This window comes from Drosophila takahashii, chromosome 3R, assembly GCF_030179915.1.
Source record: "Drosophila takahashii strain IR98-3 E-12201 chromosome 3R, DtakHiC1v2, whole genome shotgun sequence".
Classification (NCBI taxonomy): Eukaryota; Metazoa; Arthropoda; class Insecta; order Diptera; family Drosophilidae; genus Drosophila; species Drosophila takahashii.
In genome coordinates, this window is record NC_091681.1 from 19,735,834 (window position 1) to 19,758,673 (window position 22,840).

General features: G+C 38.7%; 2 protein-coding genes across 11 annotated transcripts in view; both read left to right on the forward strand.

The window, feature by feature from the left end:
* Positions 1-1,005: 1,005 nt before the first annotated feature.
* Positions 1,006-16,077, forward strand: LOC108064492 (calponin homology domain-containing protein DDB_G0272472). Of its 3 annotated transcripts, XM_070216840.1 has the most exons (12): positions 1,006-1,407; positions 5,339-7,888; positions 10,965-11,116; positions 11,185-11,319; positions 11,397-11,654; positions 12,111-12,450; positions 12,513-12,599; positions 12,662-12,812; positions 13,075-13,384; positions 13,718-13,817; positions 14,855-14,998; positions 15,379-16,077. In XM_070216840.1, the coding sequence occupies exons 2-12, from the start codon at positions 5,532-5,534 to the stop codon at positions 15,812-15,814; spliced, it is 4,470 nt and encodes a 1,489-aa protein (XP_070072941.1). In that variant the 5' UTR covers positions 1,006-1,407; positions 5,339-5,531; the 3' UTR covers positions 15,815-16,077. The 3 variants fall into 3 exon arrangements, with proteins under 3 accessions (XP_070072941.1, XP_070072943.1, XP_070072942.1); XM_070216842.1 differs by lacking the exon at positions 14,855-14,998; XM_070216841.1 differs by lacking the exon at positions 1,006-1,407 and having other exon boundaries at positions 5,201-7,888.
* A 1,924-nt stretch (positions 16,078-18,001) lies between these two features.
* The window catches only part of LOC108064435 (Shal K[+] channel interacting protein), a 166,997-nt gene continuing 162,158 nt past the window's right edge, over positions 18,002-22,840 (forward strand). For all 8 annotated transcript variants that reach the window (XM_044394310.2, XM_044394311.2, XM_044394312.2 and 5 more), the window contains exon 1: positions 18,002-18,674. The gene's annotated coding sequence lies outside the window, so the exon portion shown is untranslated. The remainder of the gene's footprint in view (positions 18,675-22,840) is intronic.

Consider the following 22,840-nt stretch of genomic DNA (forward strand, 5'->3'; position numbering starts at 1 on the left):
CTGCCACGATTTTAAGAAGATCTGAATCGGATTCGGGGTCCATACAAACGAGGGTCCGTCTGGTCATTGCAGTATCCCCGAACTTTGATGGAGGCCAACTCATTGGCCCTAAGGATGGTAGTTCCAGGTGGATTCCAGTGTTGAAGAGAGCAGTTTTTGTTCTGGCTATTCTTGATTATTATCATGGTTTCAATCGGTCTGTGTTCTTTCAGGATATTAATAAGCTTTCCAAGGAATCTCAACTGTGGATAGTCAGTTCCTTTAGTCAGCGATAGATATATAAGTAGTATAACCAATATTTTTGTAACTTTCGCCATTTTTAATAAGGTTTAAGGTTGGTTGTAATATCCTAAAGGAGTTGGAACTAACTGACTGTTGCTCGAAGCACTTTTAAAGTGTTTCTCCCTAAACCAATCATAATCTTTGCTGTCACCTATGCTAACACCTGTCAAAAGTTGTGCAAACTAAACTAAGCAATTAATTTAATTGCAATTTATAGATTATCATGCAAAAATAGATATTACTGAATTGTACGTCCTGCAAAATTTAACAAAAATCAAAATTGCTAAAAAAAAAGGTTATATTTTCTGGACTGTTCTCCGCGAACTAATTATTGACTTAATTTGAATTATTGATTAGGCATCGAAATAGCTTTTTGTTGTAAAAATAAATAATCAAACTCAAGTAATGAAAATAATCAAATCAGTAAGCAATAAATTCGAAAAATCCACATCAAGATATTATTACCCTTCTCCAGCTGCTGATCCGGAACATATTTGCTCTGGGAATGTTTTTCCACATTTATGGGTCAGCTGTGCTCCATTTGTTTGTGCAACAATTGAGATCTGTTTCGGTTAACCGTTTCCATTTGGCCACTGATCGACGTCGAGTGGACCGGCAGCAGCAGCGTTTAAATCTATCGATAGCGTCGGCCGAGCGACAATTTTTCTCGGCAGCAGCACTTTTCCTCGGCCAAAATGATCAGCGGCCTGTGCAGTCGTGTACCGTTTGCTGAGCCGTTTGGAACGCGAGCGCCGTGAGCGCCATTGTGAAAAGTGAAAAATGGATTTTCCGGCCTGGGCAGTCGATGCGCTTGGGACGCCCGAGCATGTGCCGTTGCCTGTTAGCGATTAACAAGTGTTTTCCCCAGTTTTCCCCCAACCACTGGCCGCCTACTCCGAGCATCTTGAAGGCGTGGGCCAAGCGGAAATGAGAAAATTTAATTTTAACAAATATTAATTGTCATTCGGTGTCAAATCAAATTGAAATACGTGTGTGTGTTTTTGTGTAATTGCGTAAATAATCTTTAAAAAATATTACTGTACGTTTATATGCGTGAACAGCCTACACAAAGTACGGTTGAAATAGTGTAAATAATCCTCAACAAAATTCCCTCAAGTTCTTCAAGTAAGTTCAAGCTTAATAAAGTGTCTAATAATATTCATAAACCTTATTATACGTTTTCCAAGCATTAAAGTTTAAACAAGAAATAAACATATATCAAAAAAGAAAAGTAGCCATAGAAATAATGTTTATTTTTATTGTCGAGAAATAACAAGTATAATAAGAAACAAATCTAAAAAGTACAAAAATCGTAGAGGTATTATTTGTTTTTTTGTAAATCAAAGTTCTCCTTTCTCATAAGTTATTGCTTGATAAAAATGTAACCCGAAAAGGTGTATTTAAGAAAATATTCATTAAATATGCCATGAAAGCGTTTAATGAGCCATCACTGTAAATACTTATTACATATTTGTTATTGTTTTGGCTTCTGCTAAGATACACACGATTAACTCGCTCAACACCTCAAGGCGGGGCTGTCGCAATCAATTTTTGTCGCCTGTCGCATGCATTAATAGTTTCACTAATTTTGAAATTTATTAGCCCCCCTCGCCGGGCCTTACATATCTGTTTTATGTGTAGTAAACCGTTTTTATCACCTCCACGGGCAGTGGGATGGAAAAGTCGACCGGTTCAGAGAGCACACACAGAAGGTGTGTGGAAAATCTTTAGCAGCTAAGCAGACAGACAGGCAGAAAATCTAGAAAATCCGTAAAAGCTAGGAAAAATATTAACCCGTCCCTGGGCGACGGCAACTCTGCGGCCGGAATGTTTTGGATCCGCTGCTTGATCTGGCATCAGTCAATGTCAGTTGGCCCAGTGCCAGGTCGACTGTGTGGGCGGCGACAAACAAACAATCGACTGCCTAGAGAAAAGTAAATAAATGTTGAGTTAAGGGAAAGTGCTCGAAAGTATTGCACCTAGTGGGAAAGCCTGTGTAGAGGAATATCTCTATGATCTAACCGCAGATGAAAGTGAGAGTACATAAATACCTCCCTTCATTTTTCCGCCCGTGATTATGAGCGTGTCATCCCCCACTACCCTAAAATAAGTTTCAAGTGGATTTCTGTCTCCACGCGTCAAGTATCAAGTGTTTTGTTACGAACCATATTTATATTGTTAGCGAACAACAGTGCGTTTCACACAGAACCTGTCATTTAATTCAAATGACCTTGGAAAATAATATTAACATTACAAATTGAAAATTATATTCTTATAATTTATTGTTAAAAGAGTTAAAATATCTGAATAAATCTGATCATGTTAAAATGTAATAAATATTTTTGTCATAATATAAAATACAGAATAATATAGTTCTGAAACGCACTGTACATATTTGAACGTGTTAATATGTATGGCCATATATTCTCGCTCGATTGCTAACATATGTTCAAATGACGACAAAAGCATGCCAAATATTCATGGCATATTTTTTGTTTTGTGGCATTTTTTTGTCATATTATTTTAATTTCTATTAATTTTTTGCCGCCTCCATCGCCGACGCTCGCCAAAAGAATAAATATTTTAACACATTTTCTATAAGGAATTCTTTAATGGATTTTATTGACTGAGTTTTTGGGCCTTTAGGCCGAGGCATTGGCATTGGCCAAGTGCAAAATTTATTATACATTTATCATTTAAGTATCATTTTTTGCGCCTTTTATTTTTGTGCGTCTGTTTTACTTCACATTGAGAATGTTTATGATTTTTTCCTTTGGATTTCTGAACTTGTGCAACAATTGGCAAGATATAAAATGTAAATTCAACAATGATACAAAGTCTGTGCCATCTGGTTGAAGGCTGTAAACTTGAACGACTTACGAAGTGGGTCAGTGTTTTTTCTAACAAAATCTAAGGGAAATAATTACATTTATTTATTTCATTTGTCTATTGATTTGGATCTTCCATATAGGAATTTCCATTTCATTGCCATAATACTCGACTGCATCATTTCCGTTTTTGAATTTCGTGCCAAAAGTAAGAGCGTCATGCACTTGACCAGACCAGAACCCCAAGATCTTCCGAAATGCCCATTCCACCACCTTTTTTCCGTTTTATATATGGTGATCATTTAGAGGCGCTTGGTTTTTATCTATTTAAAAAATTCGGGAATATGTGCAAATTGCGCAGCTGTCTACGCGTGAATCCCAAAATGCAAATTGTTCTCCGAATCATAAATTTTAATTTTGGTGTTCCTGGAATTATTCGAAATCTTTTTTTACTCAAAAATTTAAATTTGCTTTTTTATTATTTCAAACTCAATGTTTGGATAAACATTTTCACTTTTTATATATTTAAGGATTGGTATTTCATTAAGCCATTTTTATGTACATATATCTCAATAATTAAAGTGATAAAAATGTTTAAATAAAAATTGCACAGGCCATTTAATTAATTTGTATATCTAAGCCGATTTATCTGTGTAAATCTTCCGGATCATCAATTACACTCATCTGGCGCCCGATTTCACCTCTCTTATGGTGACGTAAATGAGAGCCCTACGAGAATAGATATTTTTAGCTATATTCCGTCGATTCGGCTGCTTGGAAAATCTGCGAGTCTGTGTTTTATTTTATTGCTGCCTATAATTGGTTCGTTTATGTGCAAAATGTAAGAGAGCAGCCTGAACTTGAAATAGAAGCATGGAAAAAGAGAATAGAGGGGAGTTTCTGGGCATGGAGGAAGTTTCACCAGGATTATGATGTTGGTTTATTTTTGGCCTGTTCGCTGCAGTTTGAACTTTGGTTTGAGCGGAAAGACTAATGACTAAGGAGTGGCGCTGACTCAAGTGTAGATCTTTGAAGGGCACTGAAAAAAATATAGGAACGGCAGTGGAGCCTATTTGAAGGTTGTTTGAGTAAGTAAATACCATTATTTTTGGGGCATACTTTTAGGAGTTCGGCTAAAAAAAATTCATCAAAATAATATTTTTTTAAATTACAATTTATAAGTATTTAAAAAAATATCAGATTAATAAAACAACCTCGGTAGGACATAAAAAAAGGTGAAAGTCTGGGCAGAAAATTATATTCCCCAAAAACGTGATATTCTCCAAGTGAAGCAGCCAATGTCAATGAATAATTTTCCCTTTCCGTTTGGGATTATTCAAATGCCTTCACAGCTGTCGAATACCTCAATTCTGAGCTCTGGCTTTCAACAATGTACATTCTACAATTAGCAAATTGTTGTTGCTCATCGGATGACACATAATGACGCATTGCTTTGGCCCACAACAATACCAGTGGGTCGCCTGGCCAACTGGCTCCCGCTTTCTATCCATCAATTAATATTCATAAGCAATTATCAGGCTTACCATAAACATTGTATTTAGTTTTGACTGCCTGTGCGAGTATGTGTGCTTCTGTAAGATAATTAAAACAAATTATGCCATGTGCCTTTTTTTTGCTATGAGTGCACATAAAACAATTATCTTTACTGAAACTATTTAAAAGCAGATTTAAACAAAAACATTTTGAAATTGAGATTTATATAGGAAACTGTGACTAATCATTTTTTGAGTCTTGAAAAGAATTAAAACTGAATATTGTCAGTTAATAAATTTATTTTAATTTGAAAAAGCATATTCAACGAGATCCTTTTAATAATAATTTATAAATAATAATAGTTTATTACTCATGAAAAGTCTAGAAAATTGTATAAAATTCTTCTAATTTTTTGCAAGTGCATTCTCAGGCCACCTAGTACTCACATACGCCCCGCTATAGTTACTCATAATTGTCCAGCATTATTGTCATCATCATGATGGTCTCGGTTGATCATCATGATGGCGATCATTATGGCGACAGTAGTCGCATCGCATGGAGTGCCAACTGCCGACTGAGCGACAGTCGCAGTTTATCCGCCGACCAAGTCGAATCTGAAAATCCGCCAAAAAGTGCTGAGCGCGTGCGGGTAAACTAATTAACGCCAATTAATCCGCGCAGCCCAACCCACTAGTCACCGAAACTAATGTAAAATTGTAAAATATTTTCAACAGGTTGAAAGCATTTAAAACAACAACAACAAGAAAATTCGAAATAATTGCAACAAAATAACGATTTGTTTATTAAACGAAAAGCACACACAACGAAACCAGAAGAAAAACGAAGGGGAATAAATGGATTTAGAAATAGATGAAAATTAAAATAAGAAGCTAAGACAACGGAAAATCCTTAAGAGAAAGAGCGAATATGTTTAATTTGCTGCGGAGATCGCGTCGTGGAAAAACGCACAAGAACGTTGTCGTCGATGAGGAGGAAGATGGGGACAGACCCGTGAGATACAGTAAAATAGGGGAGATTGCTCTTCGGCGCGAAGAGCCCAAGGAAAGAGCACGACGGGCGGTGATCGAAGAGCTGGAGGACTTTGCCAGCGACTTTGACGACGAGGCAGGGGAAACTGCCAGCGGCGACGAAGAGCGTTTAAAATTAGCAAAAACAGCTGCTAATGGCCGCTCCGACAATTTGTATATAAATAAAATGGGCGGAGCGGCGAGGACGTGGACGTTTTCCTCGGGCGGTGATCGAAATGCGGCTCCCAGCAGTCAAAACGAGGCAGCCAGCGCGATCGCGAGCAAAAGCGTTGGTGGTCATCAGCTAATTGGCACCATTGAGACCGAAATCGATGGCCCATCTATAACTCACCGCCAGTCGCGTACCGAAAGTGAACCGCAGAAACGTCAGTCGCTGCTCTCGATTGGCAGTTTCAAGATAGGCAACGCCAAAGAAAGTCCAGCTAGTACCGAAAGCACTGAGCCGAAAAAGCGGAAAACTCTGCAAAAGAGTCGCGATTTTCTTAGCGACATTTTCATGGCGCGTGGTCGAAACCATCAGCGTCAAAATCAGCAAAACCAGCAAAAGCAGCAGCAGCAGCAGGCTGGCAAGCCAAATAAATCGAATAAAAGTAATGCCAAAGACGTAATCGCCATCACAGCCACAGCCACCACACACCTTGAAACGAACTCCGACCCCGCGCTCGCATCCCCGACTACTTATCAAATGACTTTGGCTAATAATAGCCCAGAGAATAGCGGCCAACGAAGAGCGACGAGCAGCGGCGAAGAGAAAAGTAAGCCAGCTGGAGTGAAGCTGAGTGAAGAGCAGGCGGCGAGTTTTCCCGCTGAGAGCGAGAGTTTTCCGCCAAAGATCGAGCCGGAAAAAGAGCCAAGAGCCATGCGTTCGTCGGCGTTCCTCATTCAAGCGGCAAACGTTGAGAGGCCAACAGCAATTGCCGAACAGCAACAGCAGCAGCCCGGCAATGCAATTGCTGCCCCGCAGCAACATCTGGCCAACAAGCAGCAGCAGCAGAAGCAACATCAAGCGCCACAGCAGCAACATCAGCAATTAAGTGACATAACCATGGGCCAAACTAGTGCCAAACCGAATGAAATCAGTTCGGAACACAGTTCGCGTGCCAGTACGCCGCGTGAGTTCCGTGAGTCGATCGTGAGTCCGCCGCCGCAGCCACCGCCCAGGCATCAAAGGTCACCGGAAGTGCCGAAAATCACCGTCGAGGATTGTAGTTTCCCGGAGGAAACCCTAGCCAAAACACCGGAAATATTCTACGAACTAAATGAAACCGCCGAGGATTCGCTAAACATCGAGGAACTCAACGAGGCGCATATAGAGACCCTAGAAGATGAGGTCTTTGCCACGGATATACCAGCTACAATCTATCAAAATTCGAATAATCGTCCCTGGACTCGCTTGAGCAATGTGAAACTGGAAAATGTCCAGGAGGAGGCCGAAGAAGAAGACGAGGAGGACGAGGCTGAGGATCTAGATGATGTCGATGAGGCAGTGGAACTAGACTACGATCCCCATATAGGCCATAACCATCAAACAAATGGCAACTCTCGGCAGTCGGCCAGCAGTGAGAGGAGTGCCCTGAAGAGTGACTCCAATCTGAGCAGCAGCTATGCGGATTCCGGGATCGGGGAATCGCAGGAGTCCCCGAACCAGGCACACAATCCACAGCCACCGCAACCACCGCCACGCAGCTCCTCGCATATGGCTACCACCCAACAGAGTCAACAGAATCCACAGAACCACACCTCTTCCTTTATACGCGATGGCAACTCCACCGACTGCGAGGAGACCTTTCTGCAGTGCGACGAACTCGACGACATTGAGCGTTTCGGCGAGTTCAGCGAGCGTTTGGTATGCATCGAGAGCATCAGTCTGCCGGATGTGGTTGTGGAGTCAACGACCGCCAGTGCAACCGCATCAGGAACAACACTTTCAGCCACATCCACATCAGCAGCAGCAGCCCCATCATCATCATCAGCCTCATCGGCGACCACAAATGGCGGCGATTCGCAGATCAACATCAATATTGCCAACGGAGCGGGGGGCAATAGCCTGGGCAACGTGCACTTCATACCCATCCACGTCGAGGGACGCAGTCGCAGCAGCAGTCCCAAGCAGCGCAGCCGGGACGACAGTTGTCTTGGCCAGGACATGACGCCCTGCATCGAGATCATCGAGGACGGGAGTGTCCTCAACAAGCCGGTGAGACAGGAGAGCCCCTTCGACAGTCAGGAACTCAGGTGAGCTAAATACTTATAAAGAAGGGGAAATTTAAAAAAAAATGGCATTCCAATTTTGAAAATATATTAGAAAAGATTATAATTTATTACAATTAAAAAGGAACTTAATTAAATTTCTTTGGGACTTAACCACCAGGAAAATTTATAACGCGATGCATTTAATAATTTTCGTATATTTACCTTTTATAGTTTTTTTTGGAATGAGAAATATAAAAAATATTGAAAAATATTGAAATATTAATTGCAACGAACTAAAAATCACATTTAATTTTCTTTCAACAATGAATATTACTAGAAGTAATTGTTTTTATAGATATGCATCAAGAAATTATAAAAGTGCATCCAAACGGCGTTTCCTCATGACGTATACTTGATATTAGCTAGTTGTAGCAGCTGCGGCATCAAGTACGGCGTATTTACTTAATCGCAAGCGCATGCCAACAATTTCACCATTAACATGGCTAGGTGCAGCCAATTTATCTTGATCTTTGTGTCATGGAACATGCCTTGTGATCTGGTTTTTCTTACTGGGAAATCAGTCAGCGGAAATTTCCCTCTCATTTGCTTTGTGTGTTTTTTGCCAATTTGATTTGTGTCGAGTTTTCCAGTCGGGGACGACTATTTTTAAATGGATCAAAACACATATTCATCCACAAACAATTTGATTGGTGAAAAATTTTGAGGCATCTGCCAATCAAAATTGTTTTATGAATGAAATTTAATTTCTTCATTTTAAGAAATTTTAGCACAAAGTGGAAAAAATAAAAACCGATTTAAAAAAGTCAATATAGTACTAAAAAGTTTTAATTAAATATGTCAAAAGAGTTTCCGTCGTTTAAAGTGATACGATTTGATGGATAATTTTCCTTCAAAAAATATTCTGCAAGAATACCATATTTATAGAAGCGAATTCCTTAGAAAATCCCACTTGTTTTGGCTAGTGTCTCTCATTACGTATACGCAGTGTGAAAGGTGGCATTGTTTGGCCTTCGCCGATATGACAGATTATGACAGCCGTGCGGCAAGTGTCTCATAGCCAAATGGCCACAATTATTTCGACAATTTATATTTATGTAAATTTTCGTATTTTAAATAATAAACATTAGATTTGTGTTCAAAATGGGTTGAACAAGTGAACGAGGGCAAAAATAAATTCACTTCGTCATTTCTCGTTTGGCTTTCTTCCTCTTAGTTTGCAATTTTTGTTGGCAACATGTTGGTCATTTCCCACGCTTGTTTTTTGCACACTCTGACATAGGGTATATCAATTAGAACATCATCTGTTTAAAGTTTATATATATTTTAAAAAGCTTAGAAAATTATTTTTTGAACATATGATTTTTGTAATTTTTAATTATTGCTTAAACATTTTTTGTTACTTCCTGTTATTTCTTTAAAACCGTGTCTCATATAGAAGATAAGTTCCTAGAGAGCATACGTGGCCTCGACTTACCTTAACTTTAGAATTTTTCCCTCAATCATATTTTCTCATGTGCATAGAACACGATCTGCCTGCTCTAGTTTTATTCGCCTTGCTTATTTTAGGTGTAGTGCAAAATGAAAAAGACAAGTAAATTTTGAAACGTTCATATTTAGAGCAAACTTGTGAGGAAATGGTCAAGCGGGGGGCAGCGAGCACTTGTGGAATTTTATTTGGGTTGTTCTTGATTTTGGTGGATAATTGATTGGGCATACGAGCAGGAGGAGGAGCATCCTCCACCTCCACTTAGCTAGCATTGAAAGATTGTTTATTCCGCCGGCACATGCGGCGTATGCGTAATTTGCCTCGAATAACTAATGGACCGTTGCTTTCCCGAATCTTCGGCTGCTGTTTCCTTCTCTTCATCACCAGTTGTTTATCTAATCCGATTTAATTATCAACTTGGGCATAAACAACGAAAGAATCCAAGCTGGCAACTATGCATTCGCCTCGGAAAGTTCACAGGCACCGGCAAAGATGCTCTTGCCAAAAATAATTGAAATAACTTTCAATCTAAGTACACGAGATGCATCTGTCCTTTGTATATTTATCTCATTCCCGCTCCCCATATATATCTCTGTCTATCTTTATCTCCGACTATCTCTAGAGAAAAGCTAGAAACGCGTGTCACAAAATTTGATAAATTCACATTGTCTATACTAAACTTATGGGCGCATAATGGGGACAGTGTAGAACATAATAGAATATTCGAAAATCTTTATAACAAATATTACAATCAATACATAAGTGTTAAATATATAAAATACTCCGTTTTTAGAAGCTAGTTAACATTTTAAATTATTCAATGTCTATCACACTGCTCTTGCATTATAAAGTCTTAACTTTTCTAAGAAGATCAGATAAGGTAATAATATTATAGTATGCTTCTAACACAATTGTATCAATTTTTATAATATATTTATACGCATCGTGATCCTTAATGATCATGATATTATGAGTTTGACACTATCGATACGCACTGTATCTTCTATAGAGAGCGACTGAGAGTTGGCAAAATGCGCGAACAAAAACAGCGGAAAACCGTTGATTTAAAAATAAACTTTGCGCATTTTCGCAGCAACCGAGAATCGACTAGGATAAATTCAATTAAAACGTATTTCATTTTTGCGTTGAAAAGCCAAAACAAAACAAAGCACAAGCCAATATACATATTATATAAAATTGTATCTGTATCTTTGTCTACGTCTACGTAGCTATATATCTGAATACTACAATATGTATCTCAACAAATTATGGTTGAGGAAGACGTTGCCACGGTTTTTACACCTCATTCACATTTAACGAGCTTTTCCATTCAAATTACGTCAGGCCAATGTCTAGCTATAGGTATAAACGCTGGGACAATAATATAAAATAATAATTATTTTTATTTCTCTGTGGTTTTGCTTTTATTTATTTATACAGTTCGTGCTGCGTGCGCGGAACACGTTTGTGATTCATTTTGTTTGTGTTGGGGATTATTCAGTGACAAGATTTGTTTGAAATATATTCGTCTGACAGTTGAGCTGATCTGTCTAGGGATTTATGTTTCTATTCCGAAAATTACTCATCCTTGTACTATATACGCTTTCCCAGAAAGGAGCTGAAACAGCAGAAAGCTCGATTCGCCAGCCAATTGGATGAGGCCCACAAGAATGCCAGTCAACTGGAGGGCAAGGTTGCCGATATGCAGTTCAAGATCCAGAAACTGGAACAGGAACTGTCCGTCAAGCAATGGAATGTTGAGAGTAAGAATATCATTTAAAAAATATTTTTAGAAACCCTTTTAATTTTATTTTAATAATATTTTTTGCAGGGCTACAAAGTGAACTTAGCGCAGCCCACAAGGACGATGAATATGTGAGGAAAAAACTCAAGCTACTAGAGGATGAAAAAGTCCACTTACGGCACAAGTACAGCGAAAATCAAGATGAATTCCAGATCAAATATAGTGGGTATACAAAAATTATTTAAATTTTGTAAAATCAAATGCTAATTTTACTAATATATTTTGTTATGTTCTTCCAGACGAACTCGAAGCTCAGTATACCGAACTAACCGAGAAGTACAAAGAGACCCAAAGCCTGGCTAAAAGCCTGCAAACCCAATTGGCCTGTGCCCAAGTCGAGGCTGAGGAATGGCGTCAGCAGGTGGAGAAGATTCGAGCGGAACTGGAGGAGCAGATTCGCATTCTCAAGAACGCCCTGGAAAACTCAGAGGCGGAACGCAAGATCTGCGAAGACAAATGGCAAAAGGAGTTCGAAATGCTCAGGACACACAATCGAGGTAAGATTTTTAAAAACAAAAGAAAAACATTTTAGTGTCTATACATTAAGCAATTAAAAACTTAATTTTTTCAAATCATTAGGAACAATTTATTTAAAAACCCTAATACATTTTTTGGCTTAAAATGACATACGATTTTAATATTTTAAAGAGCGGTCTATTAAACATTTTAAAATCTACATTTTGCTTAAGTGGTTAAATGATCATTTCTATCTTTTTTACGATTATTATTTGGAATTCGATTAATAAATACTTGTATCAAATTCCAAAAAAAACGTATTAAAAAATAAGCAGAAAAAAACATATACAATTTTTATTATCTTAGATTTATAGATAAGTATCGAACCTTAGCGTTTACAAATTAATTTGTTGTCATTTACTAATAATACCATTTTAAATATTGTTAATTATTTTTTATCAACTCTGTAATCTAATAATATTTATAATTTATTATAGAACGCGAGGAATCCCTGATGACGGACTGCGAGTGGCAGCTGCGGCAGATGCAGCGGCAGTGCAAGGACAAGACGGACAAGTCCAACTACGAGCGGAAGCAGGCGAGCGCCAAGGCGGAGGAGCTGGAACTGGAGCTGCAGTCCCGCCGAAGGGAGTCCGAGATGCTGCGCACCTGCCAGGCGCAGGTGAACTCGCTGAGGGGCGTGGTCAGCGAGCAGGAGCAGTCCATCCAGACCCTAATGGACCGCATTGAGAACCTGAAGGGGGATCTGCAGTCGGCCAACGAGAACCTCGAGACCCAGATCGAGGCGGTGCACAAGATCAAATATCAGTGTGATAAGTGGGTATATCTGGGAAATATTCCTATAGCAGTTGTAAATAATAATTATATTCCTCTTTAAGTGCCATCTATGACAAGGAGCGTCAAATGATCTACAAAATCGATGAGGTGCGAAACGAAGCGGCCGCCTTCTGGGAAAACAAACTTTAGTAAGTACTATTTGTGAGATATGTTTATGACCTGGACTATAGCTTCAATTTTACACCCCTAGCACAGAGATGACAAGACTGACAAATGAACTGGAGTCCGTGTATGTGGACGAGCGCCGGGATGCGTTGGATAAACTGCAGAACGAGCACATCGAGGAACTGAGGGCCCTGACCAATCGATATACGGCCAACGAGGAGGAACTGCGAGCCGAGGTAGAATACGTTTTTAAGAAGGGGTTGCCTAATGATATCTTTGGCTATAATCGATAATATCGATACTATCAAAAATGATTTAAACGCATAGACAACTTAATGACACCTTTAATTAATGGAACATTAATGCATAAATCATATTACTTAAAAGATACATCGAATTGTACAACAATCGATAGTATCGATAGTATCGATAGTTTTAGTTATCCTAATTCCAAGTAAATTTATATCAATTTAATTCGTATTTATAAATCCCCTTTAGATCGAAGATCTGCACGAGAGCCTGGAGCTGAAGAAACAGGATTTCCTCAGCCTTCGCGAACGTTCGGATAATGCTCTGCTCCAGACCCGCATGCATTTGGATAAGGCCGATCGCGAGTACCAGAATGCCATGTGCCGCGAGGAGGATCGCCGTGTGGAACTGGAGGAGAAGCTGAAGAGAGAGTTCGAAGCGGAGAAGGCCGAGATGGAGGAGAAGTTCCGCGAGCGACTGGGCCAGGTGAAGGAGGAGTTCGCCAAGGAGCTGCAGCTATCCACGCAGGACATGGTCGACTCGCACCGGAAGGAGCTGGGTGAGGCTGGGCTAAAATTTTTAAATTTCATTAAATTTTTTAATATAGAAAAGAAAGACCTACAAAAATCGATAAATTTAAAAACACTTTCTAAAGTGTCCTATCTCCATATTCAAATTTTTAAGAAGGTCTAAAACCTTATACATTTGCTGATGCATTTTTTTAAAGCATATATTTATTTTGGAGTATTTACGAAGAGAGAGAAGTCATCAAAGTGTTATTTGATGATATTATTTAAATAAAATTATTTATTTAATTATATATATATTTGTGTGTTAGGGCTGAGCCTATAAAATTGATAAATACATGTTTGCATTTCATCAAAACCAACAGACTCTCAGAAGGCCAAATTGCAGTCGGAAAGGGACGAGGCGTTGCAGGAACTTGTGGAACGACATCGCGCGAAAATGGCCGCTGCCGATGAACGAATCAAGTGAGTGGCTGAGTAGCATGCCCCGCCCTTATGAATATTTAATTACCCGATAGTACCTGTACCACTGCTCCCTACTAAATTGCATTGAATGTCTGCATCCCACTCATTTGTCACCTTTGAGGCCTTGATCTCGATTCATTATCATACGAACATGTATTCTGTTTCTCTCGTTTCACACTTTATTCATTGGATCAGCATGGATCAGCATTTAGGTCGATCGACATCCTCTCCGGCCCTGTGGGCCTTGGCCAAGGGGGCGTGGCCGTATATGCCGACTCTATATGTGCTATATCTGACCATGTCGCCGCTGATTGCCATTGCATGCTTAGTGTTTAATATTGTCGCTGTGCTCTACATTAAATACCGTCACCTCTTGGCTCGCCAATAAAATTCTATCACCCCGTTTTAGCTTTGTATGGTCCTTGAATTAATTTTGGGATTTTACGGAGGTCTCTAGGATTTTAAAAACATTGGTTTAGGTGTTTGAAATTAAATAGAAATTACATAGAAATTTAATAACACTTTCAATAAACCGTAATCAACAGGCTAATTTGATCAGTATTTGTTTAATGTCTATATTCATTTTAAATTTACTCTGTAGAAAAACCAGCAAGTTAACGACTATAACTTACACATATAGTTCTATGTCTTATTTTATATTTACACTTTATTCACAATTAAACAAAACATATTCTTAAAATTTTTTTTTTTGCTCAGCATCAATTTTTTGAACTTTCTAGTAACCTCACACTGTACCTAAAAATAATTGTTGTCAATTGTAGAACACCTAAATAAATGTTTTAATATCTGTAGAGTGTTCCAGAATCCCTAAGATTATTATGATTTTTTTTCTGGAATGCAGCTTGTCAAACTTTGCCCTTTCGGAACGATTCTCTTAATATTTTACTTTCTCTTTCTCGCTATGTGTGTGTATCCACCTCAACCTCTGCCCACTTTTTATAACCTGTATAACCCAAACCCGAATCTGAATCTGAATCTGAATCCGCAACCGAACAAATCCGCAACCGCATCCGCAGCGATGTAGAACTTCGGCACCAGCGCAATCTCAAGGACCTGAAGGCGGCCTACGATGCCGAGAAGGCGGCGCTGGACAAGCGCGACATCAGCAACGCCAACGAGATCGAGCAGCTGCACCGCAAGTGCCGCTGCCTGACCAACCTGTAAGTGCCCCCACCACCCAAAGCCCGAAACCCACCATATCCCGAAAGTCAAGTTCTTAAAACCATTTAAAAATTCTGTATTATTAAAATAGTAATTTGTAACTTAAAAGAAATAGTTTTTAATATTATCCAAAACCGTAAACATTTATAATATATTTGAAACATAACATAAATACTATTGAGTTTATAAAGAATATGGAATTAAGTACTTGACCGAACCTCTATAAATCTTTACTTATCTTATCCAAACTGATCTTACTTTTGCTTGTCCATGTTGTGGGATGTTGTACGCTAAGTCAGTATCCAGTATTCGCTTTAAATTTACCAAAATCTTATATCCCATACTAAATAAAACATTTTAAAAACAATTATTTCCGTAGGTTCGAGGAGATGCGCATGCGATACGAAAGGCGGGATCCTCGAGCCGAGGATCTGCGTGAGATATCCGAACTGCGAACACGATGCGAAAGTCAGGAGAGAGATTTGTACGTGCTCACCGATCGCCTGCGCGAAATGCAGATTCAAATGTCCGAGATGCAGCAAAACGGTGACCGAAAAGGCGGTGGAAAGTCGATCAAGAAACCTCCGCCCAAATCGATAGCCACCAGCTGTGACGTCATATACGAGGAAAACGAAGAGCGGGAATCGCCCGAGCAGGAAAATGGGGAAAACTCCTCCCAGGGAGATGACGATGAAGAGGAGGAGGAGGAAGTCGAGCAGGAGCCCAGCGATACAGAGTCAAATCACACGATCGAGGTCAATGGAAAGTCCGATCGAATTAACGAGGATGACGCCCATCTCATCACCGCCGTGTGATCTACCAATTCTTCTATATCTTCCAATTTTGTGGCTGTATTTTTCGAGATCCCCCGGAGTGGAGGTTCCATGACCAAGGATGTGTGATCCCGGGTGCTTCGGTGCTTCATGTGCTGCCCTCTGTATCGCAGGATACGGAAATCGACCCACTCAACAAAATCGCTCAAAGCTTGAACTCATAAAAATTGTAAATGAAATTTCTGAATTGGTTTTTGAAACCGCAAAAAAAATAACGAAATAAATGTAAATATTTTTAACTAAAATGGAATATTTTTATTTTTCATAACAAATAATTTCTCATAACAAAATAGACCATGGACCAAACAAATTCAAAAGCATCTTAAAGTTATTAATAGACATCGGATTTTAGGTGAAATCGTTTTTTTTAAATACGATTTAAAGCCACATTTGATTGGTTACAAATTTTATTTATTAAGATATAATTAGATTTAGGCCAAAATTAATTGAGGTTTTTTTAAAAAAATTGTATCCAATAAAATGTGGCTTTAAATCGTATCTAAAAAAAACGATTTCACCTAAAATCCGATGTCTAGTTATTAATATTGAAAATCCTGCATAATTGAAAATAGTTCTTACATATTTTCTACATTCCTTAGTAATTTTACACGTCGCAACCCAAACATAACATCGATTCTACAAGTTCCCATAGGGTGATTCGCCTATTAAAATTGGTCTGTTTTCGTGCTCTCTCTCAGAACACTCTCTCTCGCAAATTCGAACAAACTCATCTGCAACTATCTCGCTCTAACGCACGTATTGCGAGAGAGCATAAGCAGAGCGGAGCTAAAATATAGCGGCTGGGTACGATTTCTTATCATTTTAGTACAATACGATTTTAAGAAACATAGTGGACATGAACAATAATAATAATATTCAAATAAATGTTGGGTCAAAATTTTTTGCTACGGTTTTACATTTTTAATATCTGCTTAGAAAACTTAATTTTAATTTACCTATAAATTTAATAATAATACTTGTCTAATAGAAAATTCCATTTTTTTAACGTTTTCTTGAAATATTTCAACTTCTAAACTTCTTACACTAGTTTAAATATATTGTATTATTGATTTAATTATTCTTAGGTTTTTTAAAGTTTATCCCAAAATTTTGAAAATGAGTTAATGTTAGTTGTAGCATCTGTTAGCTCAACAGATGTTTTGGGCTCTGTTACATGGAGAGAGAGAGAGAGAGAGAACGGGAGAGTGTAATCGCGCATGCGCCCGAGCGAGAGACCGAGTGTACTAAACGATTAGCTCATTTTAGACCGGGTTCCAAATGTATACGAACGGCACCGCCGAACGGGCAGTAGTTGAAATTAGTACATTTAATGTTAAATTGACCTTTCCATGAACACTGACAACATTTCTTACTCCAAGATTTAATTCTTTATTATTCGTCAACCTTCAAGAGTATGGCCAAAACTACTCAACATACCCTATGCATTAATACTTAAAAATGTAAATTTATTTTTAATTGTACCTTTTTAATAATAATGTACGTATTTTCCAGGGTTCGTAAACATCACTCATTTTAAAAATCCCTCAAAAACAAGCCGACTGTGATGAAAATAAATAAATATCAATCACGATACTAACAAATTGTCGTCTTTGCTCTTTACTGATCGAAAAATATTCATCATGAGTGAAGAAAATAAAATGATTAAAAACTTTTATAAAACTTGGTGTTAGTAGCCTTTTTGTTTTTATTTTCCTCACAAAATGTCAAAAATGAGGAAAATGTTTTAAGGAGAAAGCAGGATAAAGCAGTTTAGAAAAATATTCATCAGCCCTGCTTGGAAACTCCTCATTTTATTGCGACAAATATCACAGCCCTATTTTAACATTTGTATATTTAAACAAAATGACAGATTGTGAGGGATATTTTACGAACCCTGGTATTTTTGGAAATTAAATCGGATTGGTAAAGTTAGCATTTGAGTGCTTAAGGACAGTTAACATTGTGCATCGAGTGAAAGCTAGCAAGGCAGAGTTAACAGAGCGCGAGAGCAAAATTGCGGGGCGAAACTAACAGTGTGCGTGAGCGTAACATTGATCTAAAACATAAGAGAGTAAAAATGAGAGAGCCTCTCTCGGGAAAAAACTGCCTTTGCGAAGAGAATTCTCGAGCGAAACGCTTGTTTTGAAACCAACCCAGCCAGCCCGTGAAACGAATCATTCGTACATTCAGTTTTTCAAAAAAACTCGAACAAAACGGTCGAAAGGCTCGGGCTGCGGACGATTTGGAAATCAGCTCGAACGATTCGGTCTGTCGCGAGAAAAACTGAAAAGCCGGCAAAACTGATGTGTTGTGATTGAGAAAAACGGTAGCCAAACGAGCCGTTTAATGGGCAAACAAGCTGGCCAATAACCAATAACCATTTACCATCAAGCAAAGCAGGAATCGTGATAACAAAGCGGAGACGAAACCGGCAGCAATTTGTTAATTTTAAACGTCGTGTGTGTTCCTCTCCTGGCAGCAGCAACAAAAATACAAGCGAAAAGCATTTAAATTGCATTTTTAGGACCCTTGATATTTTAGTGGAGGAGACAGCAAGGTCGTCGGGGTCAAACGATGCAAGTGACAAAATCAAAATTGGAGTAAACAGGGTAAAAGTTTGAAGAACAAAAAGGAGACACGGATTATTATTTTTTTGTATGTAATTTTGAGCATCTTCGCGTCGCGTAACGGTAAATCTTCTGCGTTCTGTTTCTGTGTGCGTTCGTGTTTGAGTGTGCGTTTCTCGGTTTTGTTTTCGTCTCCTCCTCGCCGTCCTCCTTACACCTTCAACTGCCATCTCTCCTAATTTCTTCTACGAAAAAAAGGAGAGCGAAGACCAAAAGTAAGTGCCGCTACTTTTATTCCTTCCAAGTGTTGTTGTAAAAGATTTGCAGCCATGTGTGTGCGAGGGAGATTTGTGTGTGCGAGTGTGTGTGCAGCCTCCACCAAGCGCCGCATTTAAAGGATATTCCTAATCCGTTTTATTGATTGCAGGGCAAAAGGGAGAAGAAGAAAAAACAGCAACAACAACAACTACACAGCTGGAGAGCTCAAATTGTTTGCGTGTGTGTGTGTGTTTGCCGTGTTTAGTTGTTGTTCTCGCAATCTGTGCCGCTTTTTTATGTTTTTATTCCCTCTCCATTTCCACTCTATCCTCATCCTCATCCTCCGGGGTTGTAGTTGTTGTTGTTCGTGATTTTGTAGTGCCTGCTGTTTTCGTTTCTCTCTCTGCTTTCGCCTTCTAATTCTGACTCTTTGCCGGCTTTTTGCTGTCGCTGCCCACAGATTTCCTGACAAATGTTAATTATTTCCTATGGAGCATTCTATAAATCTTTCTCCAATTGTCCGTTTCCACTTGCATCTATAAGTCTGAAATTTCAACTACTAAATGTTATACCATTCTAATTGTAATTCACTATTATGAAATTAAAAATCCAATATATCTATTATTGATAAAATGACATTAAAACTTTTTTTAAAATAAGGATTTGTTTAATAATGTACAATTGGAACACGATTTTATTTTTAAATTTAATATTCAAAGAGTTCAGTCAGTTTTAAAATTATAAAAAATTTTCTAATTTGCAACTTAGTATTGTAAAAAAATATCAAACATTTAAAATTGTGGTTGAAAATTCAGAAGTATTATTAATTCTCGTTATAAATCCCCCAAAAATATTAAAAATTCTTTAACTCCTGAATGTATTCTGAATATATTTATTAAATCATTTTTGGTATTTATAATAATAAATGGTTGTCTTATCTCTTACCATTAATCAGCGGAATTTGACAATTATAGAATATATCTGTGCTAATTAAGTGATTTAAATGTTGAAAGTAATCTCCAGTAAATCTACTTAACGCTACTGAAAAGTTTTCAAGACACCTGTCTTGGCAGTGTCAAAACAAAACGTTCAATCGCTGACTTTTAGACACCGAAATGAATGTTTTTAAATCTCACAAACACACACCTTGGTTTCACATTTTTTTTCGCGTTCCTTATCTCTGCTTATAATACTTGTACATTTTCGCTGCGTTCCATATCTCTGTGAATAACTTCATCAGAAAATTAAGCGAAATATGCCAGGCACCTGCCCCCGTGGGCATAACTCAATAATCACATCAAATGTCGCCACTGGACCGCCTTGCACCCTTTTTGCCCCCCGAGTTCCTGGAGCAGCGGTCGCAACACCTCCTTAAGAGGTGTGTCCAGTCGACTGGGTCTCCGCACTTCTGGCCCCCAAGATCCCAAGATATCTCCCGGCTGCCCAGCTTTTCAGCTCCACAGCTCCTCAGCTCTTCAGCTCCCCAGCTAATGCCGCACAGCTGCGCGCCATTTAAGTCGCTGACAAGTGTTTTGCCGGCATCTCCGGAATGCGACGGATACGGTGGATGCGAGGTGGAGAGACCTGGCTTCCAGGCTCCAGCTTTCAGCCTTCAGCTTCCAGAGCCACAGAAGCCGCAGCAAAAAGTGGCAGCCAACATTGCTACCAATTATGCGATAAGCGAGAGGAGCCCTGCACAGCAGCTGATGCTATTTCACCTCACAATTGTGAGAAAACTTTAAGCAAATACAATGCGGGCTAGCAAATTAGAAGCTTCAACTTTCGGACTTATTTCCAAGTGCAGTTTTCATACTCTAAATGCCTTCATCCATTTATTGTTCAGCTTTTTAATTGATTCAATTATGCATTTAGTTGTGAGTAAATAACACTTAATTGTACAACTGAGAACTTTGCAATTACCAACATTTTGATCAGATATAAAACCTAAATTTTATTTGTCTGGACTTTTTTGCACTATTATTAAAAGTTATTTGAAATTTTATTACGAATTCTAGAAATATGATAGGAAATGTGGTGTCAGAATTAGTGGTCTCTAAAATCCAAATCCAAATTAAATGCATCACAACAATAACAATAATATTTATTTTTAATTGGATATAGGGTTTTTTGAGAGCGAATAAAAAAATATATTTTAAATGCAAGTTAAAGCAAAAAAAGTATAGAACCACAAGAAAAGAACACCATTTTTTAAAAGTTTCCGTACATAAATTATTTCACATTAAACAAAACTAAGCGGCCTTTTCAAAAATCCATAGTGCCCCTTGAAACCATTAAAAGAAAGCAAAAGTCGCAGCAGGGCTTACACTTCCCACACTTTTCAATTAAAGCCTACTTTTTTCGCACTTTGCCAGCAAGTTCGTGCAACTTGCAGCCGAACAACGTGTTAACATGGCCAAAAGCGGTGGGAGACTCGGGCTAATGAAGTGATTAGACTGCGATTTCGCTGATGTTGTTCCCTTAAAGAGTATACGAAAAAAGCATAATAATAATGGAAGGGAAGAAAAAATGAAATTGGATGGGGAAAACTAACAAAAGGCCGCGTGCGCAGCCATCAAACGAAACGAAAAGCGTGCAACTGCAACAAAAACACCGGCAAGAACAAGAGCAGAGGAATGACCTTATATTGCAACTGCAAGTCAAACAAAGGGCCGCTAATGGGTGGTATTGAGGGGGTTTTCGAGGGGGTTTCGAGGGGCTTCCCGAAGGGTGCAATGCCGGGTGAGGAGCGGAGCGAGAACCGGTCGATGCCCATTGGAGTCCGCTCTCCGTGCCGCGCGGCTACTGCGGGGCAATTGGGCCAAAAGCATAAAAATCAGTCAAGAGTCGCCTCCGCCAGCTCCGTTCAGCATTAAAAGCGACAAACAAACAAACAGACGGACACTGAGCAAAAAAAACATCCTCATAAAGATAATCGTGGATATAAAGCGGGATTTATGAGTACTGAAAGTAAATTATATCGTGAAATATTTAATAGTTAAAGGAAAAGAAAATTTTGCTGGCAATTTAAATTAAACAATAGTTTTTATTATGTTAGTAAAATTAATGTTAAATGGGTTAATGTCTAATGGAACATCACATCAAAGGTGGTCATTTTTAAGATCTATATATTTTTTTAAAGCCATTTCCTTTGATATTTCTCACTGTGGACAAACAGGAGTGCAACTCCCCAACTGGGAATGGAAACACGGGAGTGGGAATGGGAATGGTACTGTGGACCGGGGAATACGAATGGGACTGTGACTGGGCCTCGGACTCGAACTCGAGCTCGCACTGGAGCTGGACCTGAAACCTGGACACTCGCATCCAAAAGGCCGCCCGTGCGAGCGCAGGCAGCGCTGAAATCGATTTTCTCGCAAACTTGGCCAGGACGGGCAGCCGCAGGGCCAACAACTACTCGCTGTCCTCGGCCCTCTGTGCTCTGCTCTGCTCTGCCCTGCTCCACATTGCCTCATTCCCCCGATCCCCATCCCAATCCCAATCCCGTTCGCATTCCCATTCCCATTTTTCGTCTGCTCCTGCTCCTGAGCCTCCTGTTATTCTGGCTGTAATGGATATGGTCGAGGCGCGCGCGGTTTTCGTACCCGAGGACCTCATGGATTACAAGGGTATATTGCCTTTGACCATCAAAATGTAATGGTCAGAGTTAAGAGCCTAATGGCATATAAACTTAATTTGTTTACTTTAAAGCCCTAAGCACAATGTACCATTTGTTTTAGCGAATAAATGTTGAAATATAGAAAAATAATGTAAACAAGATTTTATAAATAAAAATAAAATAATAAAATTGATTTATTTTTAAAAAACTTGTTTTTAAAAAGAAAATATTGAACAATTTAAAAATATTTCAAAAACAAAAGGATCTTTAAGAAAAGTAACTAGTTTTTTTTTTTTAATGACAAATAATAATTGTTTTTAATCACAATTAATTTGTTATTAAATTCATTGCCGCAATTTCAAGTTTTTATTATTTAAAAAAACGCATCCTGTTTATAGTACCAAATAAAATTGGTATAAAACCTTGTGTGTGTTCAACAACTCAAACCCGAAAGAGAGTTGATAATTGCAGAAACGGGTATCGTATAGTCGTAAAGCTTGACTTTGGCTCACTTACTGGTTAATGATGATGCTGTTAATGATGATTCCTCTGATGGGGATGATGATG

Coding starts and splice junctions, on each gene's coding strand:
- LOC108064492 (XM_070216840.1), top strand. CDS start 5,532: ATGTTTAATTTGCTGCGGAGATCGCGTCGTGGAAAAACGCACAAGAAC. Junction 7,889..10,964: donor TTCGACAGTCAGGAACTCAG/GTGAGCTAAATA, acceptor ACGCTTTCCCAG/AAAGGAGCTGAAACAGCAGA. Junction 14,999..15,378: donor TGCCGCTGCCTGACCAACCT/GTAAGTGCCCCC, acceptor TTATTTCCGTAG/GTTCGAGGAGATGCGCATGC.